The following is a 24,140-nucleotide window of genomic DNA, read 5'->3' on the forward strand; positions in this document are numbered from 1 at the left end:
TTTCCCAAGCAGTCTGCGCTTAATTACAACCGGTGTATCAACGATTAATAGAGATTTGCGTACGTCCGGATCCCGTAAATCTACTTTTTCCTCGATGTTTCTCACATTTGACGTCATTCGCTCGACACTGCGGAGTCGATGCAAATGGCGCGGAACACTGCTCTAAAATTATGCTTTTCGCGGCTGTCGATCGTTAAAAGCGGCAGGTAAAATCGTCGGCGAATCGTTAATCGTCTAGACGGCTCGGTGATCTCGTTAGCAAACATCGTCCTCGCAAGAAAGTGGAAACGTTTTATTATCCAGCACTTTCCACCGCTGGAATTTTCTCCGTCCGTTTCACGGAATCCTCCTTATTCGTTCCGCGGAAGTTATGGGAGCGCGAACGAGGAAAAAGTGGCACACGCGATCTCCTCTTCTGTAGAATCGGTCTCCTCTTCGATATGCGCCTTCGAATTCCTTTCACGAGCATAAAGATCGACACGACGAATTTTTATTTCTTTCAAGGTTACTGTCGCGAAGGTTAACGGTGACTTGCATCGCAAATTCTGTCGAGCAACGAAACCAGGCAAAAGGGTGCGTTAAATTCAGATCGAGAGATTAGGTGGATTGAACAGATAGGAATATGCACTCTCATTATATTGTTTGTGCAATTAACTTATTTTTTTAGGTGCCAAAGACTCATGTTCGTTGTGTCAATATCGAAATCTGACACGTTGCGAAATATTTTGAATTCTCAGACTCGATCGAGTCACGATATAAAGTCTTCTTTTTCGAAAATCGATTGCTTATCAATTAGATAAACGTTTTCTGTATATTCAGAAATATCGACATACCAAATTACTAATCGTCTGGTATTTCAATTTATATTCTCGAAAATTGATACAAAAATATCTCCACTCCCATTTCCGGAATATTATCAGTTATAAAAAAATTTTCGTAACACGAGATTAATGATTCAAGACTATACATGTACTCCGAACGTATTCAATGCACGTTTTGAAAAATATCTCGTCCTAAGATTGATACTTAAGAGGCACCCTATATTATGGAACAAAGTAGATTTAGAAGATATTTCAAGCCCTATCTTCAGTATATTAACCTACAAAATTCGGACATCTGAATAACGACTTACTTAAGACTTAATCTAACAATCGCGAATCGCCCACTTTCAAATCAACCCGAAGATCGTCGAAGGTAAACGAGTAAACGCTACCTTGATAGCTATCACTCGACCATAAATTTCGTCCACTCTCACGAAAATATATCCATTTCCCGTTTCGTGCAGCAACATAATCTTTTTCTCTTACAACGATTAAAAACACGCTATCTGAACTCGTCCTATTTTCCCGAGCAATCGTAAACCTGACAGGAGCGTTCGCATGTTACTAAATCAGACTGTCATCACATAACTATATAGAATCTGGGTTGGACATTTATCTTGTACATTTGGTACTTGGACTTCGGTAATTTAGCGAGAGGAAATTTCCTTGTGAGAAGGAAACTTTCAAGTCGAGAACATAAGTAGATCGTACTCAGAACATATCAACGTCTACTCGTGGACTAAGACCTTCGAGATCTCAGTTGTCCACTGTCGAGATCTTATTTGTCCATCGTCGAGATGACCTGTCGAATGTGTTACCAATTGGAACTAGAGTCTTCAGCTTGTTATCTCGTTCTGGACAAGAATGTCCCAGCTCTGAATGACGAAGGTTGCGAAGGTCTCGTAAAACGCAGAAACGTGTCGGTCCATGATCACAGCTCGAAGAAAAGAGATCGTGATCCGAAGGTGGTCCAGCATGGGATTCCCGTAGGAATTCGGTGTTACGTGTGGTCGGCACGCAAGCGAGGATTAACGTCGGCGGGATCGAAAGGAGGACACCGGTAGACGGTCCCTTTTTTTCGACCTCGTCTCGGCTCGGAATCGTTGACGATTGTTCCAGGCCACGGTGTCAGCGATTCAACCCCAAGGGGCAAATAGGGGTGACGAAGGGTGCGCGTGAGCAAGAAAAAAAACTCGGCTCGGTCCCGGTGTTAACCTTCTCGCCTACCAGTCCACGAAATCCTTTTCACTTGTACACGCGGCCGGGCATTCGTCGGGAACATTTCGAGATTCTGAGAATTCGTCTCGGTCGTTTCGAGCAGTCTACCGACCGCACAGGTGCAAAGGGACGCGGTAAATCGTGTCTGGTCAAGCCTGCTCACCTGGACGAATTTATCAACGGTTTCACCTTCGAAACGAGGACGACGATTCCGCGGCAACTCGTTTGCGGCCCTAAATTATCTCTCCGCTCCTCGAGTTCTTCCACTCTTTATACGACGCGTTAACCCTCTCGCTAACGAGGAAAGGACTCGTCGATTTCGAAACTTTCATAAATGCACTCTCTTCTCTTCACTCGTGATACCCAAAACTTTTTACTTCTTTTCAACTTCTAGCTTTGAACACAAATTAGTATTACTTAAGTGCTTATAGCATCAGAGCAACATTCTCGATTTGTACCACAATGGTCCAAGGATCAAATCTCCTTATTCCACATTTTTTTTTTTTACTCATCTTTCACCTTTTTTTTATGAAGTCATATAAACAAGCAAATTTTAAAATAAAAAATTACTGAATTAAAAATAATTTATCCTGTGAAACATGCATGAAGTATTATGAAGGCATCATTCAAAATTTGTTAAAAGTTTGTACCAAATAATTGAAATTTACGATCGCGCGAGAAAACACGGCAGCGAAAGGTTTAATTAGATTTATTTCCTTGTACGATCACCGTGTTTCAACCTGTGCGGTGATATTTTTCTCCGATATAGGAGTGACTTACCTCGTATTTACAAAGGGTGTGCCTCATTACATAACATTCCAAGCGTCTTCTCCGACACCGCTGAAATTCCAAGCATTATACGGAGGTGTCGCAATCGATCCACGCCGTATGAGATAATTTTCTTTTCAAGAATAAAACCGATCGTCGTTATATTAGACCTGAACGATTCTCTATCGTAGAATTTTAAATGGTACGATAAGCCAAGCCCTGTTAAAAGGTGAAACCGTGACAAGATCCTTGCGGAAAGAGTCTTTGTAAATCATTGGAAAACCCGTTTCATCGACGGGGAAATTTTCGTATCTTCAATTTTCATATTTTTAAATTTCTGAACTTTCAAGTCTTTGGTTTCAAATTTTTAGATTTCGAAATTTTTTAATTTCAAGGTTCAAAGTGTAAAAATTGTTTAATTTTGAGGTTTGAAGTTTCCAAGTTTGATCGCATTCGACCTTATTGGCAACAGGACATAGTACGCATACGACAAATAGTTTCTGCGTCAGGTTAATAGAAAAGCGTGAGCGTGTGAGTCCTTGATCGCATTGCCTTCAAGTTTGCGACGAATATCGATCGACAGGCAACGATATCGATGATAAATGCTTTCCGGACAGTTTTGCCAGCGTTGCGAAAAGAGATTACGTCTTCTAGGATCAACGATATTAGCGTCTCGTTGCGTGGGAGTAACGGAAGCGTTGCTCAAGTGCTCGGTTCCGCGGTGGAAAAGAAGCGAACGAGCTGAAACGAAAAACGACCCCCTGCTTCGGGGAAAGACAATTGACCATGACCAAACTCTATCGGGGTGATCTCGTCTCGCTATATTGACTCTGGTCGATGCTGTAGAAACAAAATTATGGAAACGGCCATATAAGTGGAACTCGTGCAATCACTGAAAATTTATACTTGAACTTTTATACTTGAAAGACTACAAATTTTACAACTCTATCTCTTTACAATTAGATCAAATCTTTGTAGAATTTATGATATACAAAATCAATAGTAATGTTCATACAGTTTGATGAATTTAAAGACCACAAACTAAGATAACCTTAAAGAGGTTAATTACAGAAATAATATTGCAGATACCGATCGTTACAGAAAAGAATTACAGTAATTTAATAAAACCAAGTTCCGTACAAATTTTACATGGAAATTTTCGTTTAGAATTAATGGAACATGGTTAACAATATGCATTCGACTAATTATTCTGCTCGAAGGGCGAATCCAAAGTACCGTTCGATGAAATCGACCGTGAGAATTCTTTTAATCGTCATGTAATTAGCCCTGCAAATCGATATGTTTATAAGTAATTCATTGCAATTTCTCGTTCCTTTTCTTCGTCGTCATCTTCCTCCTCCTTCGTTAATAATTAAGCATACTAATTGGGTGGCTTGAACGATAGCGTACCTATCTGATTAATGTCCGATACTAAAAGCGGTTCGTGGTTAAAGAATACGTTTTATGGCTTCCTGGATATCTTGCCGTGTTTTACGGAAGTGCCGCGGAGGAACTATAAAGTCGACGTGCGCTGCAGTAGTTATCCATGGACACCTTCTGATCGCAGGCTTTTTTCTGTTACAGATGCGCCAATGGTTATATCGGGCAAAGATGCGAGTTTAAGGATTTAGATGGTTCCTATTTACGTAAGTACTTCTCATTTTTAAACTAGTTTACGTTTTGTTCTTTAAACATTTGTGGATGCAGTCTAAGCTTCTTTTAATTAAAAGAAAACGTAATGGAGTTTATAAACCTGGTTCTTCTAAAATCGAGAGCAACTTGCGACAGAAACGCGATTAGCTCTGACGCGACAGGGCCGCCATTTTGACGAAAGAAACCTGTCACGCTTTTTCTTACGTTTCGAAATAAATTTGGAAGAACCAGAGAATCTAGAAAAACTTCTCCCCTTTTTATTGATTGAATGTTTTTGACTTTAAATTATGAAATAGTAGAAATGTTGAACAATTTCAGTAGTTAAAAATGAAACGTTATGTTACAGCTTCCCGGCAGCGTGTAATGTTGGAGACAGCTAGCATCGCCGGCGGTGCCACGATAGCAGTATTCCTTGTCGTTATCATTTGCATAGCGGCTTACATCCACTGTAAGCGAAAGCAAAAGGAATTGCGGTCGAGGTGTGTATTCTGCTCCTTATCGTTGGCTTTATGATCGGTGAAACTTTGTAGATTATTCTACGAAATGCGGAGTTACGATCTATCAAACTAGCATCTTCAACTTCATTAACCATTCAGCTGTCTATATTATCTTCATCTATTAACTTGCAGATTTCACAAGTGTTAACTACAGACTTTAGTCAATTTTATCTCTGTATTTTTAAGACGATGCAAAGTTCATTGCATATTTAATGTTTGAGGAGTTTCTAAAAATATGAGTATGACGTAGATTGATCGTGATGTATTTAGGAATATGAAAGCAGTCTGAAGACTTCTTATGGTGTTTGATACATATAAATTTCACATTCGACGTTATTTCTATGCCAACAGTAACTGCGTCGACACGGTGGATGGTCCTGGCCGAGATCCGGAGCTGAGGCCGTTTAGCAACCGCAACCGCTCCCTCATGATCTTCATGACCAAGAATCCTAATAGCTCGGTAAGCAATAGTTACACACTATTATATATAATAGTGATACTTGTAAATTAACGTTAAAGTCTCCTGTATATCTGTCTCAGTATTTCTCGCTTTACAATCCTTCATCTTCAAAGTAACAGTTCACTCTTCAAAGTAAATGCATCAATGTCGTCATCGTAGCTTGAAATTATAATCGAATCATTCTGTCTCTATAAAAGAATCGTGCATGAAGTGCTTTACGTTCTTAGATACGTAAAGGGTTAAGTCAGGCGGGGTAAAGGAAATAAAAGGGTCATTGCTCTATGTTCACAGGCTGCGATAGAGCAAACGAGAATGCCCGGATGGAACTGCCCGGAAGTGGAGTCTATGAGAATGGCGTCCATCAGCGAAGGCAAGCGTTCGAATCAATAATAGCCAATCTCTCTCTCGTGCCTAATTCCTACGACACGAAACCCGAGGCGTCCACCGTAGATCACCGAGACACGACGCGACGGGCCTCGACTCGTCGACGGAAGGAGGAATCACTTTCACCGTGCTTGCTGTTTTCTGTCTCCGTCCATGGGACACCGTTCTCCCTGTTGGCGTACGAATAATTCCGTGAACGCATTCGATGATCGTGACAACATCTCCTCCTCTTCGGCATCTATTTATTTCGTGCCTGTACATAAGACACGTCGCCCGTTCCTGAAGCTTCGATTCCCAGCAATGCCCCGATTTACGTCCGAACGAAAAGAGTCCGAGCTATCGAGCCAGAAAGAAGAATCGATATTGTGGATTGGGATCCCCAAGAGCGAGGAATCCGCGAGAAATCAGACGTACAGGATTAAAAAGGAAGTACGTAGCGCAACTTTAAATAGCTGGACTTTGCCGAAGAACAAAGGACGAGAAAGTAGAATAAAGAAGGGAATGCTTAAAAATAAAACCCAGCTGAATAGGTGGCTCGATAGAGAGAGCATTAGCGCGAAAGTAACAGGAGATTTAAGGAAGAAGAAAAAGAAAATACCATTTAGTAATTGTTCCTATCGGTGACTAGTTTAGAGCAGACAATAATAACCAGAGAGAAAAATAATTACAGATGTTAGCGTGAGTTAAGACAAATCTACGAGTTAAGTTATTCGACGATATCTTCGTGATGAGCTTTCCTAAATGTCTGTTTCTCTTTCTTTCCGTTTCTTCTTTGTTTCACCTTCCTTCGACCCGATCGATTCGTGGAAGTTTCGAGTTCCTCGACGTCACTCGACTACGAAAAACAGAACGATTTTGCGTATCGAAAATAATCCGAATCGTTGAATGCGTTCGCGATAACTTCTTCTTTTCGACGTCCGTCAAAAAACGAAAAGCGTCCACGTTCGACGAGAGAAACCGTTCGTTCTTCCTCGCAGTTTCTGTTGATTACTTTTCTTTCGTGCCAGTTATACAAATTTCTATCTCTATCGCGTGTTTCGTTAATTCGCAGGACACAACTTGCCCTTCCAAGTGTTTCGTTGTAAATGTATGTAAAACGCGTACATAGTTTATTTAATATACAGACGTAATTATTTATTTCGTTTAAGCATATGTGTTTTCGTTCGCACAATACACCGTCGTTTAATTTATTCGAACGTGTCGTTAGGCCTCGGTGAGAGTCGGTTCGTTAATTGTTCGTCAAAAAAAGAAGAAGGCGGCGTCGATGACTCGATGCGATTATTCGAATTTTCTGGCTCTTCGTCGCGCTGCGAAAACTTCTCTCCCTCTGTCTCGTTTGTAAATAGTAAATTAATCCGTGTACAGGGCCGGCCGATTCGTGTTCATCCGTTAAATTTATCTGAAGAGTAATTACGACAATTGTAGCGGACAAACTACAATCATGACGACGCTTAATTAAGCCGCGTGACACCGCGTTTGCCACTCGCAGTGACATTTGACAAATAAATTTATCGGGACCCGAGTCGGCCAGGAATGGCAGGGTCGATTGCTAGCGCGGCGAAAATCACCCGAGTTATCGATCGCGACTCCAGAAAATTACGTTCAGGTCCTACTGAATCCATCATCGCGTCGCGACGCCCCTCGATGCTGCAGAAAGATATATGAGCTTGTCCTTGAAGTAATGTCGTTACTTTTGAATACAGTTCATTTTCAATATATAACATTTCAACTGCCATATACCGTGGATGTAGAAAGTATTGTAATTCCTTTGTATTCTTGCATTTACTTGGAAAATGTCAGATTGCATTTATTACACGTTATATTATAGCATTTATTAAAGCATCGCAGGATTCCATAACTATATTTCTTCAGTCCATTAATATTGTTATACTCAGAACTGGGTGTGCCACTACTTTCTTTGTCTACAGTATCTCGTTCTTCAATTCTATTCTGATAATTACAAAATTATTTAACTGGAGAAAAGTTTACTATTTCAATATTTCAAGAAATAGCAGTCTATTAAAAAGTGATGAATAGAATTTTCTCAGAAAATGATCTACATACAAATAATGTAAAGTAACAGTAAGTGTTAATTCACCCTCATTGATTGACTAAGGAAACGACATTATTTTATGGGATGACTCAACAGTATGTATAAATATATGCAAGGTATTATGTAATTAATCATACAGGCAGAAAAGAGGTCATTCTCTATGCAATGGTAACTTGATAATATAGTATGAAATTTTTTTGTCTTTAAAGAAGAAAAATATACAGAAACAGTGAGACAGTATTTTTAAAATCTACATAAACATCTGCAGTTTGCAACATATGTTTGACAAATCTTCAAAGTCAGTTTCCTCAAAAAAGATGTATGAAAAAGTTACATGCTATGTGTTCATATTATTTTTGCATACGGAGTCAGCTTAATTCTGGTAAGATCAGTTACATGGTACCATGTGAACGTTCTATAAGATATCTGTCCCGTATTCCGATGGCGATTTGTACATTTTGTAGATACCGTGGAGTAGTGAGAAAGCTTCCAAACGCTTGAAAAAAAAGAATCGTCTATAATATTACTTTCTCTCGAACGTGTCGTGACCCGGCGACAACGACGCTTCGTGGTTTCTTTGCCGTGTCGGAAACTTGCGTTTTTCTCCTTTCGTTTCGAAGTCGTTTCTGTCGGGCACTGCCTACCGAAGGAGATCGAAATCGAAGCGAGGGAAAATAAAAACAGATAAAAGGAGATCGAAAGAGTAGAAATAGAAAACGAGACACACGCAAGACAGGTTCCGACGTGAAAGGGAACTCTAGGTGGCCTAAAAGTGTATCACGGGGACGAGTTGGTATCGTGACCGTGTATATAATTTATAAATAGTCCTAATTAACGCGGAGAACGTTAATTCTAATTTAATTATTTCCTACAAAAAAACCCTCCCTCCCAACCACCCCTCGAATCATACTTCTCACATGCTTTGTACTTGGTTCCTAATTTATTCTTATTTCCATTGATTATTAATTATCACACGATATAATTATTAATTACTAATTATGATCATTAGTTACGGTCATTTAATTATTCTTTCTTTTTTTAATTATTATTATCGATCACAGATTAATGCGTTTATTCCTAATGCTATCGCGTTATTTTGGTTAACGATATCGATTTAAGGACACACAATTTATTATTTACGAGAAAAAAGGAAGCACGCAATGTCTTACGCGCAGAGCCATCATATTCTGGCACCTCCGTTGTTCTTCAGTCGGTTGAATAGTCCTCTTTCGTCCGGCTAAGAAATTTCAATTTGCTCGGTGATGGACAGTATACCGAATCCTCGAGCGGTGTGCACGGTGCTTTACAGACACACGAAAATTTCAAATTGTCGTATTTGAAAATTTGGAGACAGAGACATTTAAGCTTTTACGAAACTTCAAAATGATTTAGAAATTTGAAAATTTATATGGGGAAATCTGAAGTTTAGAAACTTGAAAATTTCCAAATTTTCAAATTGAGTAATCGGCTATCATTACTTTTGTGCACGCTGCAGTTGTCCATCGCTATGTTTGTTAGCGAACAATTTAGCCAGTTCAAGTAACTGCTCGTCGCAGAACTTTCTTGCAGTCAAGTCGAGTCAAAAACATATCGAAAAGAAGATTATGTCTAGAGAGCAGTTACTCGAACAACGAACGACCGATTGAGGAACAAAAAGGGCCTTAACAAAAGTTTCGTACGAAAAAATTGTAAGTAAATTCATAGGTAGGACTGCGAGTGTGTCAGCTTGTAACGTTAACATCGCCGCGCGATCGAGTGATTGCTCTGGGCAGTGTGAACTTTGAAATTTCTCGAGCGAATGAAAATTTTTTTTTGTTAAACGTAATAGTCGAGAGCAATGACTCGAAACCGCGATTTAAACGACCGTTTAAACGTAGACAGTGGTGGCATTTTAGTACATCAGACAGCGCCGTGGTCGTGTATCGCGCGAAGACCAAGACGAAGAAGAGAACCGAAGAGAGGGAAAGAACAAGGAAAAGGCAGACACGAGAAGGACGTGTTTTGTTGCTCCATCGATGAGGGAAGAGCAAAGACGAAAGAAATTGGAATAATGTTTTCATTTTGGTCGACTCGTCGAGATCTATCCTTGAAGAAAGATCTCGCCATGCAAGTTGGCCATAGTCGATCGGAACGATTCGAATACACCGAATCGCCGATGGAATTCAGAATCGTTCCGATCGGCTTCGCTTTCCCTTTCTCTTCTTTCCGTTTGTTTTCTCTTGTTTGCTTCTTTTTTGTTTTTCCGTGTCTGTTTCTTCTTATGATGTTTCGTTTCGTTTTAATTTCTGGACGGAAACCATCGCGCCCGGAGACACGCGAATGGTCTCCAAAAAAACGAAATTTTCTCGTGAATTGCGTGCGCTTTATATGTGACGGCGGATGGTAGGTACCCCGTTCGACATACCAAATCCGTACTCCTCTCTCTGTCGCGGTATGCTGTTCGTTGTAAATGTACCAAAGACAATGTCGATTAACTGACAAATAAGTAGTTTATTTAACAAAGGTGGAAGGACGAGAATATCAGAGTTTGAATGAGGCGCGCGTGCCTGCGTACGCATGCGCGCGTATCAACCGTTCATTCCCTAAAAAAAGGGAACGCGAACGATAAACGCGGGATTGTACGAAAGTTTATCTATCCAAAGGAAGCTGCTAAAGTGTCATTTAGCTAGACGAGATTGATTAATGGATCCGCAATGTTGCATCGAAACATTGTTATTATTTTTGTAAAGAAACCATGTACATGTATTAACTTAGCGTGCTCTGCGTATGGAAGCTTACGGTATGTTGATTATTATTATTGCTATTATTATCTATTTTTATTATTATTATTATTATTATCTATTATTATTATTATTATTATTATTATCTATTATTATTTTTATTATTATTATTATTATTATATTGAAAGGAATAAAAACTTGTAATCTTGTTTCCCGAAATGTTTAAATAGCATATATATCGATATCGTGTAGGTTATTGCACCCTACGATAACATTTAACTCGGCCACCTACTCTCCGTGTCCCTTTCCTTCGGTAATTGGAAAGAAAAGCGATGTAGTTTTCAACCTACATATAACACTTTTTGCTAAAAAATTGTAATATTTAAACGTTCCTTGCACGTTCGGATAGTGTTAGGATGCGTTTAGACTGTAAGCGAACAAATGCTTACCGGTTCTTCCTTCAACGCGAACGAATGCTCTAACGATAAGCTTGCTAATCGATTCGGTTCGACCTAATTCGACGCTTCTTAATTCCACACAATACCACGCGATTCTGTCCCATGTAATATAACTCGACACGATTCAATCCAATGTAATCCAATTCGACGTTTCTCAATTTCAATCAACGCGTTTGCTCTGCAAAATGGCGACAATTGCAAACGCGTGTCATCGATTAGAAATCCATTTACGTCATAGAGATCGAAGGAAATATCGCATCGATGTACGTTGCAAATTGCTGTACTGTATAAGTCCGTACACCTCTAATTATTATTTAATGTTCCTTATTGCGATAATGAGTGTTTCCTCTGTCCAGGTCAATGGACTCATGAATACTTGGTCTTACCAATGTTACGTTTCACTGCATCTTTTACCAAGCAAATTTGCATTCAAATATCATAGAACTAAAATTACAATAGAAGCATTTAATTGTTATAACTTGAAAAATTTAGAATGGGCGAGTTAAATAGACAGAAGAATAGAAAATCAATTTTTTTTATTTTATTATATAACAAAATGATTTTTTTTCATTTTACGATTCTTCTTTTATACAAATTGAAAGTAAAAACATTTACATAAGGATTTAGATGCAAATCAAGTTCCCGTGAAAATTCATTACAAAGCATGTTTCATATACGAAATACACTCTTTGGTTTATCGATTTTGTTCGTTTTCTATACACGACACCTTAAGTGTTACTAACTTGATTAACATTAAGATGCTTTGATAATTACTATATTTACACACGTAATACAATGTTTCTTCAATCTTCGGAGAAGATTATCTTTTTATATAGTGTTATTGTACACTATAGAAATGTAAAAAAAATAAAGGAACTAAACGTTAAAATGATTACTACGAGTAAAACAATTGTTTACAAGAATGTTTAAATTATGTAAGTAAAAATAACGAACAAAACACTCTGAAACATTAAAAGTGATCAGCAGTACTTTATCAAATGGCGAACGCGAACATTTGATTCAACAAAGAAAGTTAACAAAAAATATTCGAATCGTTAACTAACATAAATTAATAAATATCACAAATATATTGCCTATATTTAAAAAGAATACATACTACGTTTTGCTTTCCTGACGCGTTTCAAACAGGTGTCTGTTTCTTCTTAAGTAATTCTTCCAGAAGTCTGTGTTACGCTGATTGAATAAACCATTGAACTGCTCTTTAGTTCGGTCACGAAGCGGCACAGCTGGGTCCCATTTCAACGTGTTCTGCACTACCTCATCGAATTTGTGCCTAGATAAGCTTAGCAATGCAGAGATGACGCCCTCGTTTTGTTCGTCTGATCCTAATTAGAACAAAACAAAATTAACCTATAGTTCCAGCAGTAAGATATGATAATAAATTAATCCTTGAATGGTAATGCGAATTTTAACACGGTAGAAACTGTGACCTTACCATTACTTAACAAAGTAGAATATAGAAGTACACTCACCAGAGTTGATTAAGTCACACAGTTGTTCTACAATTTGGCCGACTGAGTTATCTTTGTCTTCTATTGGAAATACTCTCATAAGATTACCTGTAACCACAAATATAGTAGAAATATACTTAGATTAATAAACAATGTAACAAACTTACCAAGCAACCAGAATGCTCTATATATGCTTGGAACTTTGTTGTTAATTATCATTGGTAACAATGCGCCTCGAATAATATTCTTATATGTCCATGTTGTACCTTCCTTTTTTGCGAGAAGTATAAGAGAAGTCTCAACTTCCGTATGGGACTTTGCTAAAATATAAATTTGTTTAAATAACTTTCCAAATTAAAGTAGTAAATTGAATGAATGTTTACATACTTTGAAATGCTGTTAACAATTCGTTCAACAAATCATTTGATAATGTTCCCGTTGGATATTTATAGAATATTGAGATCAAGTTCTTTAAAGCATTGAGCTTGGAATGGCCTACAGCCTGATGCGATGTGATAATATGCGCCATGCATCTTGGTAACAATTCTGTAGTGAAGTAAAAGTTTTTAGTTTCTTTTATTAATTTCTTACTAGATTAATAAACTGTAGAAAAAGGTACGTACTGCTACTTGTTTCGTTATTTGGAAATACTTCTGGCCAACATGTGAGTACTGTATATAAAACAATTATAGCATTTAGTCCCAAACAATACAAGGCATCGCAACAAAATATCCTTACTTTTTCTCTATCTTTTTTTATTCGGGCTAGAATCGTATACATCCTAGCGAGCGATTCTATAGTTTGTTTCTAGAACAAAAATAATTAATATAAATTATCATATTTTATAAGATGCATTAAAATACAAAGTAAAATTTTTACCATTATGGTTTGATTAAGTCTAAATAATTTGTACTCGATACCAGCTTGTACAAACTGGAAAATTGTCGGTTCTGATTCTCCTAAGTCAACTAATAATGCTACTATTCTTTGCTGTGTTTTTGTCATTAATGGCGCTGGTGGTGTATGACTTTTATCTAATTGTTCCCCTGTTTCTGTAGACAGGAACTCCACAATTCCTCTGAAATTATATCACATATTATTTATACATTTATTTCAATAACATTAAGTATTATTACAAATAATTTTAATACTGACTTTGCTATGATGCGTGGACTGCATGCACATTTTAATTTTTCTATTACATCCCAGTGCACTGAAGTTTGCCACTCGTTATCCATAAGCCTCTGCAATTGTCTCCTAATATATTTATCTGAAGCAAAAACATTCAATTTATAACTAACTTTTACAGTCCCGATTAAACAATTAATTAATTACTCATCTTACCAGTTAACAAACGGATAGGTAAAATTTGTTTATATTGACTTTGATAAGTCCTTGGAGATTTATTTTCATTGATATATTGTTTTAACTTCTGAAGTGCATAAGGTGACTTACTGGAACCTTTTGAATTTAGCCATATAGGTTTCTTTGGCTTTTTAGTATTTACGGTAATGTCTTTTTTTACTTGATTCTTAGTACAATCTTCATTTTTCTCATTTAATACTGGATTATTAGAACTACATGGTTCTGTAATTTGTACAATATCTGCATTACGCGTAACAACATTATTTTTAGGAGTAGAAGTATTTGAAACATTCATTGAATCGTTACTTTTATTATCACTAAAATCTGATTCACCACGCGACTCTTCAATAAAGTTTTCGTGAACATTATGATCTTTTTGAGATGGTTCCGACTCTACACGTTCCTTTTTAACTGGGGTTTTACTTTCCAGAATAGGTACAGATGTGCTTTCATTTACCTGATCCAAAGATTTACATTGATTTTCTAGTTCTGTCACTGTTTCCACAAGTTCTTGTACAGACTTGTTGATCTCAGATTCAAGGATACCATCAGAGTCATTTACTGGTTCCAGACAATCAGAACTGTTTAATTCAGGCTCTGTTTTCACTATCTCTTTTACAGAATCATTAATATCAGATTCAATAATACTATTAGAATAACTACAGCTATTTAGGTCTACATTTGACAAACTGTTAGTTTCTAGCCCATTTGGTACATTTGTAATATCAGGAGTAGTTTCCTCACTATTATTTTCTGCAGATTTTTCTGTAGCAGGTTCAACTCTGTTTAATGAAATTGCTTTCAACTGTTCTGTTTTGTCACTGTTTTCTTCTGCAAGTTCATTATTAGTTTTCTTCAATTTATTCAAATTGATGTCATTATCCTGCAGTTTTGTTTTATCTGTAATAGTGTTTTGATTACTTTCACTATTAGCAGAAATAGTTTGCAACTCTGACTCTGTATCTTCTACATTCTTTTCCACAGATTTTCTGACTTGCAACGAATTATTTGATGAATACGTATGATCAGTTACTGTACTTTTAGGTACATGTGCAATACGAGGTCTTTTTTTAGGTGTATAATCCTCTACTTTAACTAAATTCGTGTCATCGCCTAAATTTTTTTGTTCTGGAATAGTTCGAGAATTTTCAGTTTCACAATTTTGTATATCCTGATGATAAGAAGTGTTTTGGCTCACACTATTTATAGTTCTATTACATTTCCTTATATTCCTTATCTTTTTCAATAAATTTACTCTTTTATTAAAGTTTCTCTGCTCTTGAAGTTCATCTATTTTTCTTTTTCTTCCAGTGGTACTTGCAGTAGAAGTACTAGCGGCGTTCTCAACTGTTTTATCATCTTGTAATACTTTGGTTACATTTTTATCTTTTTCATTACACTCATTTGACTGTGTTGGTGTTTTTGGGCCAGTGTCTGCTTCTTTTGGTTTATTAAACTCCGTTAAATGTAACGCTGTTTTTATCTGAGGCCTTTCCGGTAGCTTAGGTTTTACTACTGACTTAACATTTCTAATAAATGACCTATTTACTATGGAAGACTTAACTTTTATTATATTTTTACGTACTTGACATGTATCTATGTCAGCATCGAGCTGCGTTAATTTATTAGATTCGACAGAGTCTGATAATATTCCTGAGTCAGTTTCTCCTCCCACTGATTTATTAGATTCGACTGAATTTCTAATGGTTTCTACAGTCTCCACTTCGTCTATGTCTGTAGAGTGATTAGAACAGGTGGGTGTTTTTGAGGTGTTAGATTTTGAAGGTGATTTAGACATTTCTGTACAGGATGAATTTTTAGATCCCATGCTAGTGTCTGTTTTACTATTGGTATTATCGAGGAACACCTCAGCGTATGAATTTGTGTCTGAGTCACTATTTGAATTTTCTAGATCTTCGCTATTATTTAATGTATGATCAGCATCATCGAAAAGAGATGAATACCTACTCTTGCGTTTTTTAGGCCTTTTTCTAGAAGGACTTCGTTCAACTTTTCTTGAGAATGATTCGACCTTCCACCGGTCAGTGTGCGCATTCTGTAACCTTTTTTTAGATTTTAACCGAGGTACTTTATAATTATTTAATTTCTTACTATGACGTTTATGCGTATCAGAGGGTTCTCTTTCCTTGTTCCTATTCTCATAGAAATCTGCCATTCTTTTCCACATTTCCATGAAATTAAACTGCATGGAACTATTCATATCATACATGCAAGTGTTTGGGTGATGTTGACAGCAATCACTAGATTGTCTTGATTTTGCCTTATTTAATTTCTCAATCTTTGTTTCTAGACTATCAATCTTCTTTTGTAAAGAAGAAATAATTGACAATGAAGATGCCACTGTTGCCATACTATCAGAATTCTGATTAACTGTATTTAAATTTGGCAACGGTACAGCATTCACTGGCATTGGCCCAATATAATAAGCACCTGGATTCATTAAATTATTGGATACTGGCACAAAGTTATTGCAATACTCAGAACGGCTCGGCGTTGCTGTAACTTGCGGGGATAATAAATTTGTAGGAATAAAGTTTGGATGATTATTTTGAGTCTTTAAAGGGGAGGAAGTATTTGGCAATGTGGAATTTTTAGGTTCATAGCAGTTGACTTCTGAAAACAAACAATATTAAATTTTATTTTCTTATGCACAAATATGTGTGTGTAGAAATAATTTAATATCTTACCAGGTGGCGCTGGTGGATGGGGCAATACTTTCTTTGGAGATGAAATTTTTTCAATAAGTTTTGGACATGAATTAGTCATAATTTTACATATTTTTTCGAGCGGTGGTGGTTCTAAAAGCACTTCACATTTACCACAGAATACAGGATACACATCATCTTTAACACTGTACTGTTCATGGGTCATAACACATTTTTCTGCTACTTTTGGTTTTTGTTGTATTTCATCACTAGTTAGTACTGTATTCGTCCCGGCTTCTTTTAATTTTGGTTTTTGTTGTATTTCATCACTAGTGAGTACTGTATTTGTCCCAGCTTCTTTTAATTTTGGTTCTACAAAAAGCATGACATTATTTAATATAACTATTATTACCTGAATTTCATTATTCTTTCCTCTTATAATTGTATAGACTTACTGTTATCATGTTCTACAGGGACTTTCTTTTCTATCTTCTTAATTTTTGTATCATATGATTTCTTTACAGCTTTTAATTCTTGTTCTAATTCCTTGATTTTTACTGCAATAAAAAATTGAATTAAAGAATTTAATTGCCTATGAGAATTTATATATTATATGATTTACCTTGAAGTGAAGACTTTTCTAAATCATACTGCATAATTTTACTGTCTTCATTTTTTTCTAAATCTTTTATTTTACATATTAATTGTTGTATGTGTTGCTGATCTGCTGCTGTTTTTACTTTATGCTCTTCTGCTTGTTGTGTCAGAGAATGAATATTTTTTTTATATTCTGTATTTTGCTAAGAGAAAAATGATAACTCAAAGTAATATAAAAATAATATTACAGATGAATAAACACAAATAACATATTTTACTACTTACAAGTTCTAATTTAATAACTTTTGCTAATGTAGAATTATAATTGCAAGTTACTTTCTTTGCCTCTTTACTTGTTGCATCTAAATCTGTTTTTAAACGTTCGCATTCTTTCAGTTTATCATTATACTGTTTAATTAATTCACTGAAATAAAATGTTTTATCAAAATCAGTCAATCAATATAAGAAATGCAAGATCCGTATTTTAAAAAACTTACTTAGTTCCACAAATTTTTTTCTTTAACAACAAATAAGACTGTGTTAATTTGTCCAAGCTAGAAAGATCCTCCTAAAATGAAATAAATATTTATATAAATAAAAACCTAAAAAGACAGTTGAAACCTATATTCATAATATGAAAATTAATTGATAATTAATCGATGAGATAGCAAATGATAAAAGTTATTCAGTAAAGCATGATCACATATCAGTGAAATAATATTTTACTTAAGTCATTAAAATTGTTATTTCTTTAAAATCTAGCATGGTATTTAAAAGTAGCATAACCTTAAACTAACCTAAACCTTTGGAGTTATAAAATTAGAGTCATATAAAAAACTTTAAGTACAAAATACTCACCTGCACGGTTTCATTTGCTTTTAAATCTGGAAGATTATTATCCATGTTGATTCAAATGACAAGTACTATTACTTATTTTAGACTTGTTTGTATTATCGAATGCCGAACGTAAAACACGTTTATGCGGCATTCATTTCGATGTTTACAGTTCCGGTTGGGTACATAAGGTTTGGTTAGAAAACTCTATTATTCGTTCAAGAAAACATCCTACTCGACTTTTGCAACGCAGCTGACTTCAGAGTTAGTGCCCCACCACTGTTGGACACCGTATCACAATAGTGAAAACTATTTATTATTTTGACGTTTCATTACGTATACATCTTTAAAAGAATACTAAAATTCAAACTGCAAATGGTTTAACAATATTACTGAAATGTTACATATCAGAAAGTTAAAATAGTTAAGTGCAATTGTACTAATAAATTTGTCATAACATTCCTTTCCATATTTTGATTAACCTTTTTTTATTTTTATACAATAAATAAGCTGAAACAGATAAAGTAATATGGTGTAGTATTTTTTAAAATATGTCATTTTTATAATTAAATTTTTATGCAAATAAAGATAGCTATTAAATATAAGTTTTACTAACAAATTATGGCAAATGAAGGAGTAGAAATGGATCAGACATTAGCACAACGACTGTTAGTTGAAGGTGCTACTGTTGTTGTATTGAATGTACCAAGCGGCACAGAGTTTGGAGTTGATTTAAAATCATGGAATACAACAGATAATTTTAAAGGAATTAAAATGATTCCACCTGGATTTCACTATGTACATTACAGGTAAGTTAATTGTATCTCGTACTTTCATTATTAGTGCTGTAGTATTTGGATTTATATATTTTTGTTGAAGTGCTGTAAATGAATTTGGAGAAGCAGCACCAAAAATTGGCTTTTTTCATATATTTAAAAAATCTGAATTCTTGGTTAAACAATGGGATGCAGCAGAAGAGGATCTGAGTTCAGAATGTATGAGATTTATTAGATAGATTTATGTTTATTACGTTGTTTATTCTTTACTACTATTCACAATTAAATTTGTACAATGATTTTTCATGTTTATAAATATTTTGTTACTTGAAGCTGTACCAGAAGAAACAGTTCAAAGGTTAAAGGATAATTTGAAAGACTTGGATAGATTTATGGTATGTTATCCTTATGATGTTTGGAAACAGTGGAAGGAGTTAACGAATCATATTACTCCTGCTATTGTGGAACGTTGTTCACCTGTATGTGGGTATGTAAACAATCAGATACATTTCTAGTGTTCATTATTTATATTTATCTCATTTCTTGTCATGTTGTATCTGGTGTTTCAGTTTTGTGAGGTCAGCTTTAGAGTTAGAATACTGTAGCGATGCCTTGAGACCAAGAGGTGGAACACCAACTCCAAAAAGACGGAGAACTGGTGGACTTAGTGTGGAAGAGAAAGAAAAGGAATTACTTCCTGATATGAAACCCAGACCAGGTACAGAACTTCGATTATCAGAAATACCTGACAAACATTATCCTGATGGAGCATCTCCAACTGAAATCACAAAGTACTCTCTTGATGCCAGCTATGCATTGGACAGTGTCCTCAATAAATTAACACCGTAAGTAATCATTTAATTACAGATTTATTTCATATTTTTACAATGCTCTATTCTGTACAATAATTTTTTCAGTCCAATGGAAATTATGGGTGAAATGCAGTTAGCATTTGTTTGCTTTTTGGTCGGACAAAGCCTGGATGCATTTGAACATTGGAAAAAGCTCGTTTCCCTTATTTGTGGCGCCGATTGCGCGATATCACAACGCCGTTCTATTTACATCGAATTTATGAAAGCATTGGAGATTCAGTTAACGCATGTTCCCGAAGATATACTGTGTGATATTGTAGCCAACAATAATTTCATTTATCAGAATCTTCGTACACTTTTTGCGAATATTGAGATCAATCCTGAACTAGACGGACGACTCAAATGTTATGCGTCCCGATTCCGTGAACGATTGCAGACCAAATTTTCTTGGGATTTTTCTAATTTGCAAGATGAGGCTGAAGATGATGCACCAGTAGTTGTATCTTTAGAATAAGAACTATGTATATTTTTAACTTAATTTATATAATATATGATTACAATATAAATAACGCTAAGTATGTAGGTGTTTTGTGTAAATAAATGTAACTTTAATATTGAATAAAGAGGAGTGGTAAAAGATAACTTGTTACACTTAAAATAACAGGAATATCAATTTTATTCGGAAATTACATCAGTGAATATAATTACTTTATCAGAGCAATAGTTACAATTAAAGAGTATTCAATTAAATTAATTTATAATTTCAATTGGGGCTTTAAATATTCTTCTCTCAGACATTGATCGTCTTCATCGGTTGTACTGAAACAGATAAAATGAAGATTGTACATAGTTCATACTTAACATAGTGTTAAAAACGAAGGATATTTATATTTACCGAGTAAGGGTGGGTAGAACTAATAGTTGGATTCAAACTTCAACTTCTTCGATTTCTGCTTCGCGCCTCAAACGCTAGAAAAAGTTAATACAACATTTAGTTAATAGTCATTTTAATTACGATAATAGATATTAAATGAATAATTACTGGATGTGGTGGTCGAGGCATGGGGTTCACTGGGCGGGGTTTGGGAGGTTGTACCGGACGAGGAAATGAACCACGGCCTGGATCTGCCTCAGCTTCTGCCTCACGCCTCAGACGCTGTGCGAAATTAATATCAATAAATATTTATATAGAATTCCACTACATTAATCAAATTCATTGACATCTAATTAATACTTACAGGGTGTGGTCTTGGTTTGGGGTTCGCTGGACGAGGTTTCACTGGACGAGGTCTTGAGCCACGACCTGGGTCTGCTTCAGGTTCTGCCTCACGCCTCAGACGCTGTACGAAATAAATGTCAACAAATATTTATATAGAATTTCACTACATTAATCTATTTCATTGACATCTAATTAATACTTACAGGGTGTGGTCTTGGTTTGGGGTTCACTGGACGAGGTTTCACTGGACGAGGTTTCACTGGACGAGGGTTCACTGGACGAGGTCTTGAGCCACGACCTGGGTCTGCTTCAGGTTCTGCCTCACGCCTCAGACGCTGTATGAAATAAATGTAAACAAATATTTATACAGGATTTTCTTAAACGATTTCATTGATATCTGATTAATACTTACAGGGTGTGGTGGACGTGGTGGAGGAACGTATACTGGTCTGTTCGCGGGTTCGGGTTCGGGTTCCGGATCAGCCTCACGCCTCAGACGCTAGAGGAGATTGACACAATAGTTAGTTAATATCAATTTAAATTTATTTCGCTGATATTTAATTAATACTTACAGGGTGTGGAGGACGTGGCGGAGGAACGTATACTGGTCTGTTCGCGGGTTCAGGTTCGGGTTCCGGATCAGCCTCACGTCTCAGACGCTAAAGAAAATCGGTACAGATATTTAGTTGACATCAATTTTAATTTATTTCACTGATATTTAATTAATACTTACAGGGTGTGGAGGACGTGGCGGAGGAACATATACTGGTCTATTTGCGGGTTCAGGTTCGGGCTCCGGATCAGCCTCACGTCTCAGACGCTAAAGAAAATCGATACAGATATTTAGTTGACATCAATTTTAATTTATTTCACTGATATTTAATTAATACTTACAGGATGTGGAGGACGTGGCGGAGGAACATATACTGGTCTATTTGCGGGTTCAGGTTCGGGCTCCGGATCAGCCTCACGTCTCAGACGCTAAAGAAAATCGATACAGATATTTAGTTGACATCAATTTTAATTTATTTCACTGATATTTAATTAATACTTACAGGATGTGGAGGACGTGGTGGAGGAACGTATACTGGTCTGTTCGCGGGTTCAGGTTCGGGCTCCGGATCAGCCTCACGTCTCAGACGCTAAAGAAAATCGATACAGATATTTAGTTGACATTAATTTTAATTTATTTCACTGATATTTAATTAATACTTACAGGGTGTGGAGGACGTGGCGGAGGAACGTATACTGGTCTGTTCGCGGGTTCAGGTTCGGGTTCCGGATCAGCCTCACGTCTCAGACGCTGAAGAAGATCCATACAAAATTTAGTTACCATGAATTTTAATCAATTTCATTAATATTTACTTAATACTTACAGGGTGTGGAGGACGTGGCGGAGGAACATATACTGGTCTACTCGCGGGTTCAGGCTCCGGTTCCGGTTTGGCTTCACGAGCAACACGCTGCAAAATTATTATAAACTGCTATTGTTAAATAGTTTCAAAGTGCGCAGCATAATTTTCCGATTACATTCATATTATCAAATTTCGCCCAACGTTTCGAAATCAAGTATTTGATATGCAACAACAACGAAGATATTAAATACGTATCTACATTGAACTTTGAGTTTTTTGTACCTGTTGCGATAATTCCAGCGCTTCTTCGCCAAGTACTGTTGTTGCAAAAGCAACACCCAGAATGGTCAAGACCAAAATAGTCTTCATGATGTGTCTCCTGCACACCGGTAATAAATATTCGTACCTGTAGAACAATTAGTTATTTAGAATATTAAGAATTAAATGAATCTTAAATTGTATAACTTGAGATATCGTTATGTTTCAGATCACAGAATTTAATGTGTGATTATATCTTACCAGTCAAGCTGTGGACAGTTTGGTGGATTAGAGAAAACTGATGCCTGTTGCACTTAACTGCATCGTATTTATATGAAATGCACAAAGCGCGAACGTACGCGAGAAAGTTCAAGGATGCAAGCATCGTATTCGGGAATCACCGGCTGCGCGTCTCTCATGTTTGATAACCAACATCTCTTTTTTCTCCAGGGTTCCCCTATCCGTTCTTTGTTGAGTGAATTATTATTTATTTTTTGAGATTTCTTAATCAATAATATGCAATCAGCACTCTGTTAACACGAGACGATCGACACGTGCTTTCGACAGAATTTTCAAAATGAACTGAATCTGAAATTCATAAAAATTAATTTTTGACATATTCAGGTATTAAATATTGTGTAGGTCATATACAACGTATTGTGATACAATTGCGTGTAATTTAAGTGCGTGGTAATTTAATTGCATGATAATACAGCATGTGGCAATACAATGCATGGTGATATAACGCATGTGCAGCAAGCACAATCTTGTAATTATTTCCAATAATATCGATCTTTTTTTTATTTTGAGCGCATCTTGTGAGCAGTATACGCATTTATAGTCTATGACGATTGCTTAAAAGTAATAGTTTTTTACCTATATTATTCACTATTAATGAATTCTGTTTTTTAAGACAATCTTATCTTGTGGTATACATTTGTTTTATAGAATTACACAATTAATCTAACAATACTCATATTGTCTACAAGGAAAAAAGACACAATATTATTGCGTCAATCAGATAATCGGATCACATTTTTTTCTTGTTCTTGTTGATTTGCTTACTAACAGGAAAAAATGAACAAAATTTTTATCTGCTTTCAAACAATGAATAATTTTGAAGTTGAATATTTGGTCGAATAAATCAATAATCAGATGTGTGAATTATGTTTCATCCACGTGAGATCGCCTCAATGAGGATGTTGACACAAATGCGACAATCATTATATATAATGATCATTTGATTTTATATTAAACATGAGTAATTTTAAAAACATGTAATAATGCGTTCTATAATTTGTATGCTAATATAGTGCGTAGTATATGGTGATAAAACGCGTGGCAATCTATCGTGATATAATGGTGATATCCTTGGCAATATAACTAGAGTTTGCTGTAGATGTTTTCAATAATATCAATATACATGCACAATTAAATTATCTGTCATTTTATTATTTTATATAAATAAACATTTCCGTGCAAAGTAATCTTTCGCGATAACTTTCTTATAATTTTTAATACACTGAGAGAAACTAAAGATTATTAATTCATGACCCAGATAGACAGCGTATTCAATTCAAATCGGTTGATCGGGAATCACCGCGACGATAGCTTCATGCAAATAGATAAACACGAGGTTTTCCTCATTCGATTCATCATACGTTAATACTTTTATAAACATTATTCATTAGTTGCGAATTCGTTCAGTTTTATTCATTTGTACGTCGTTCTTTAGGAAGATCGTATGTTGTAGA

General features: G+C 35.9%; 4 protein-coding genes across 17 annotated transcripts in view; 2 read left to right on the forward strand and 2 right to left on the reverse strand.

The window, feature by feature from the left end:
- Positions 1-10,793, forward strand: part of LOC100878057 (uncharacterized) — a 78,000-nt gene extending 67,207 nt beyond the window's left edge. For both annotated transcript variants that reach the window (XM_076536379.1, XM_076536386.1), the window contains exons 4-7: positions 4,392-4,453; positions 4,807-4,939; positions 5,309-5,417; positions 5,709-10,793. In XM_076536379.1, coding sequence (XP_076392494.1) covers positions 4,392-4,453; positions 4,807-4,939; positions 5,309-5,417; positions 5,709-5,807 — 403 coding nt within the window. In that variant the 3' untranslated portion in view covers positions 5,808-10,793. The remainder of the gene's footprint in view (positions 1-4,391; positions 4,454-4,806; positions 4,940-5,308; positions 5,418-5,708) is intronic.
- A 758-nt stretch (positions 10,794-11,551) lies between these two features.
- LOC100876461 (uncharacterized) lies at positions 11,552-18,166 on the reverse strand. Of its 2 annotated transcripts, XM_012298905.2 has the most exons (14): positions 17,991-18,166; positions 17,630-17,700; positions 17,418-17,556; positions 17,158-17,335; positions 16,991-17,092; positions 16,578-16,907; positions 13,849-16,503; positions 13,660-13,774; positions 13,384-13,582; positions 13,128-13,311; positions 12,892-13,050; positions 12,672-12,824; positions 12,526-12,612; positions 11,552-12,378 (listed from the first exon to the last, which is right to left on the reverse strand). In XM_012298905.2, the coding sequence occupies exons 1-14, from the start codon at positions 18,033-18,035 to the stop codon at positions 12,149-12,151; spliced, it is 4,647 nt and encodes a 1,548-aa protein (XP_012154295.2). In that variant the 5' UTR covers positions 18,036-18,166; the 3' UTR covers positions 11,552-12,148. The 2 variants fall into 2 exon arrangements, 1 of the variants encoding a protein (XP_012154295.2); XR_013039627.1 differs by lacking the exons at positions 11,552-12,378; positions 12,526-12,612 and having other exon boundaries at positions 12,684-12,824; positions 13,128-13,175; positions 13,243-13,311.
- A 60-nt stretch (positions 18,167-18,226) lies between these two features.
- LOC100877945 (protein AAR2 homolog) lies at positions 18,227-20,196 on the forward strand. 2 transcript variants are annotated; one of them, XM_012298907.2, is made up of 6 exons: positions 18,227-18,389; positions 18,555-18,775; positions 18,846-18,961; positions 19,076-19,229; positions 19,312-19,587; positions 19,660-20,196. In XM_012298907.2, the coding sequence occupies exons 2-6, from the start codon at positions 18,588-18,590 to the stop codon at positions 20,066-20,068; spliced, it is 1,143 nt and encodes a 380-aa protein (XP_012154297.1). In that variant the 5' UTR covers positions 18,227-18,389; positions 18,555-18,587; the 3' UTR covers positions 20,069-20,196. The 2 variants fall into 2 exon arrangements, with proteins under 2 accessions (XP_012154297.1, XP_012154298.1); XM_012298908.2 differs by having other exon boundaries at positions 18,601-18,775.
- A 16-nt stretch (positions 20,197-20,212) lies between these two features.
- Positions 20,213-22,791, reverse strand: Apid1 (apidaecin 1). Of its 11 annotated transcripts, XM_076536405.1 has the most exons (14): positions 22,648-22,790; positions 22,411-22,534; positions 22,150-22,236; positions 21,990-22,076; positions 21,829-21,915; positions 21,668-21,754; positions 21,507-21,593; positions 21,346-21,432; positions 21,186-21,272; positions 20,977-21,108; positions 20,793-20,894; positions 20,597-20,710; positions 20,450-20,523; positions 20,213-20,373 (listed from the first exon to the last, which is right to left on the reverse strand). In XM_076536405.1, exons 2-13 carry the CDS (start codon positions 22,495-22,497, stop codon positions 20,482-20,484), a joined length of 1,086 nt encoding a protein of 361 aa, XP_076392520.1. In that variant the 5' UTR covers positions 22,498-22,534; positions 22,648-22,790; the 3' UTR covers positions 20,213-20,373; positions 20,450-20,481. The 11 variants fall into 11 exon arrangements, with proteins under 11 accessions (XP_076392520.1, XP_076392529.1, XP_076392533.1 ...); XM_076536414.1 differs by lacking the exon at positions 21,990-22,076 and having other exon boundaries at positions 22,648-22,791; XM_076536418.1 differs by lacking the exon at positions 21,507-21,593 and having other exon boundaries at positions 22,648-22,791.
- Positions 22,792-24,140: the final 1,349 nt, after the last annotated feature.

Source organism: Megachile rotundata, chromosome 1 (genome assembly GCF_050947335.1).
Source record: "Megachile rotundata isolate GNS110a chromosome 1, iyMegRotu1, whole genome shotgun sequence".
Taxonomy (NCBI): domain Eukaryota; kingdom Metazoa; phylum Arthropoda; class Insecta; order Hymenoptera; family Megachilidae; genus Megachile; species Megachile rotundata.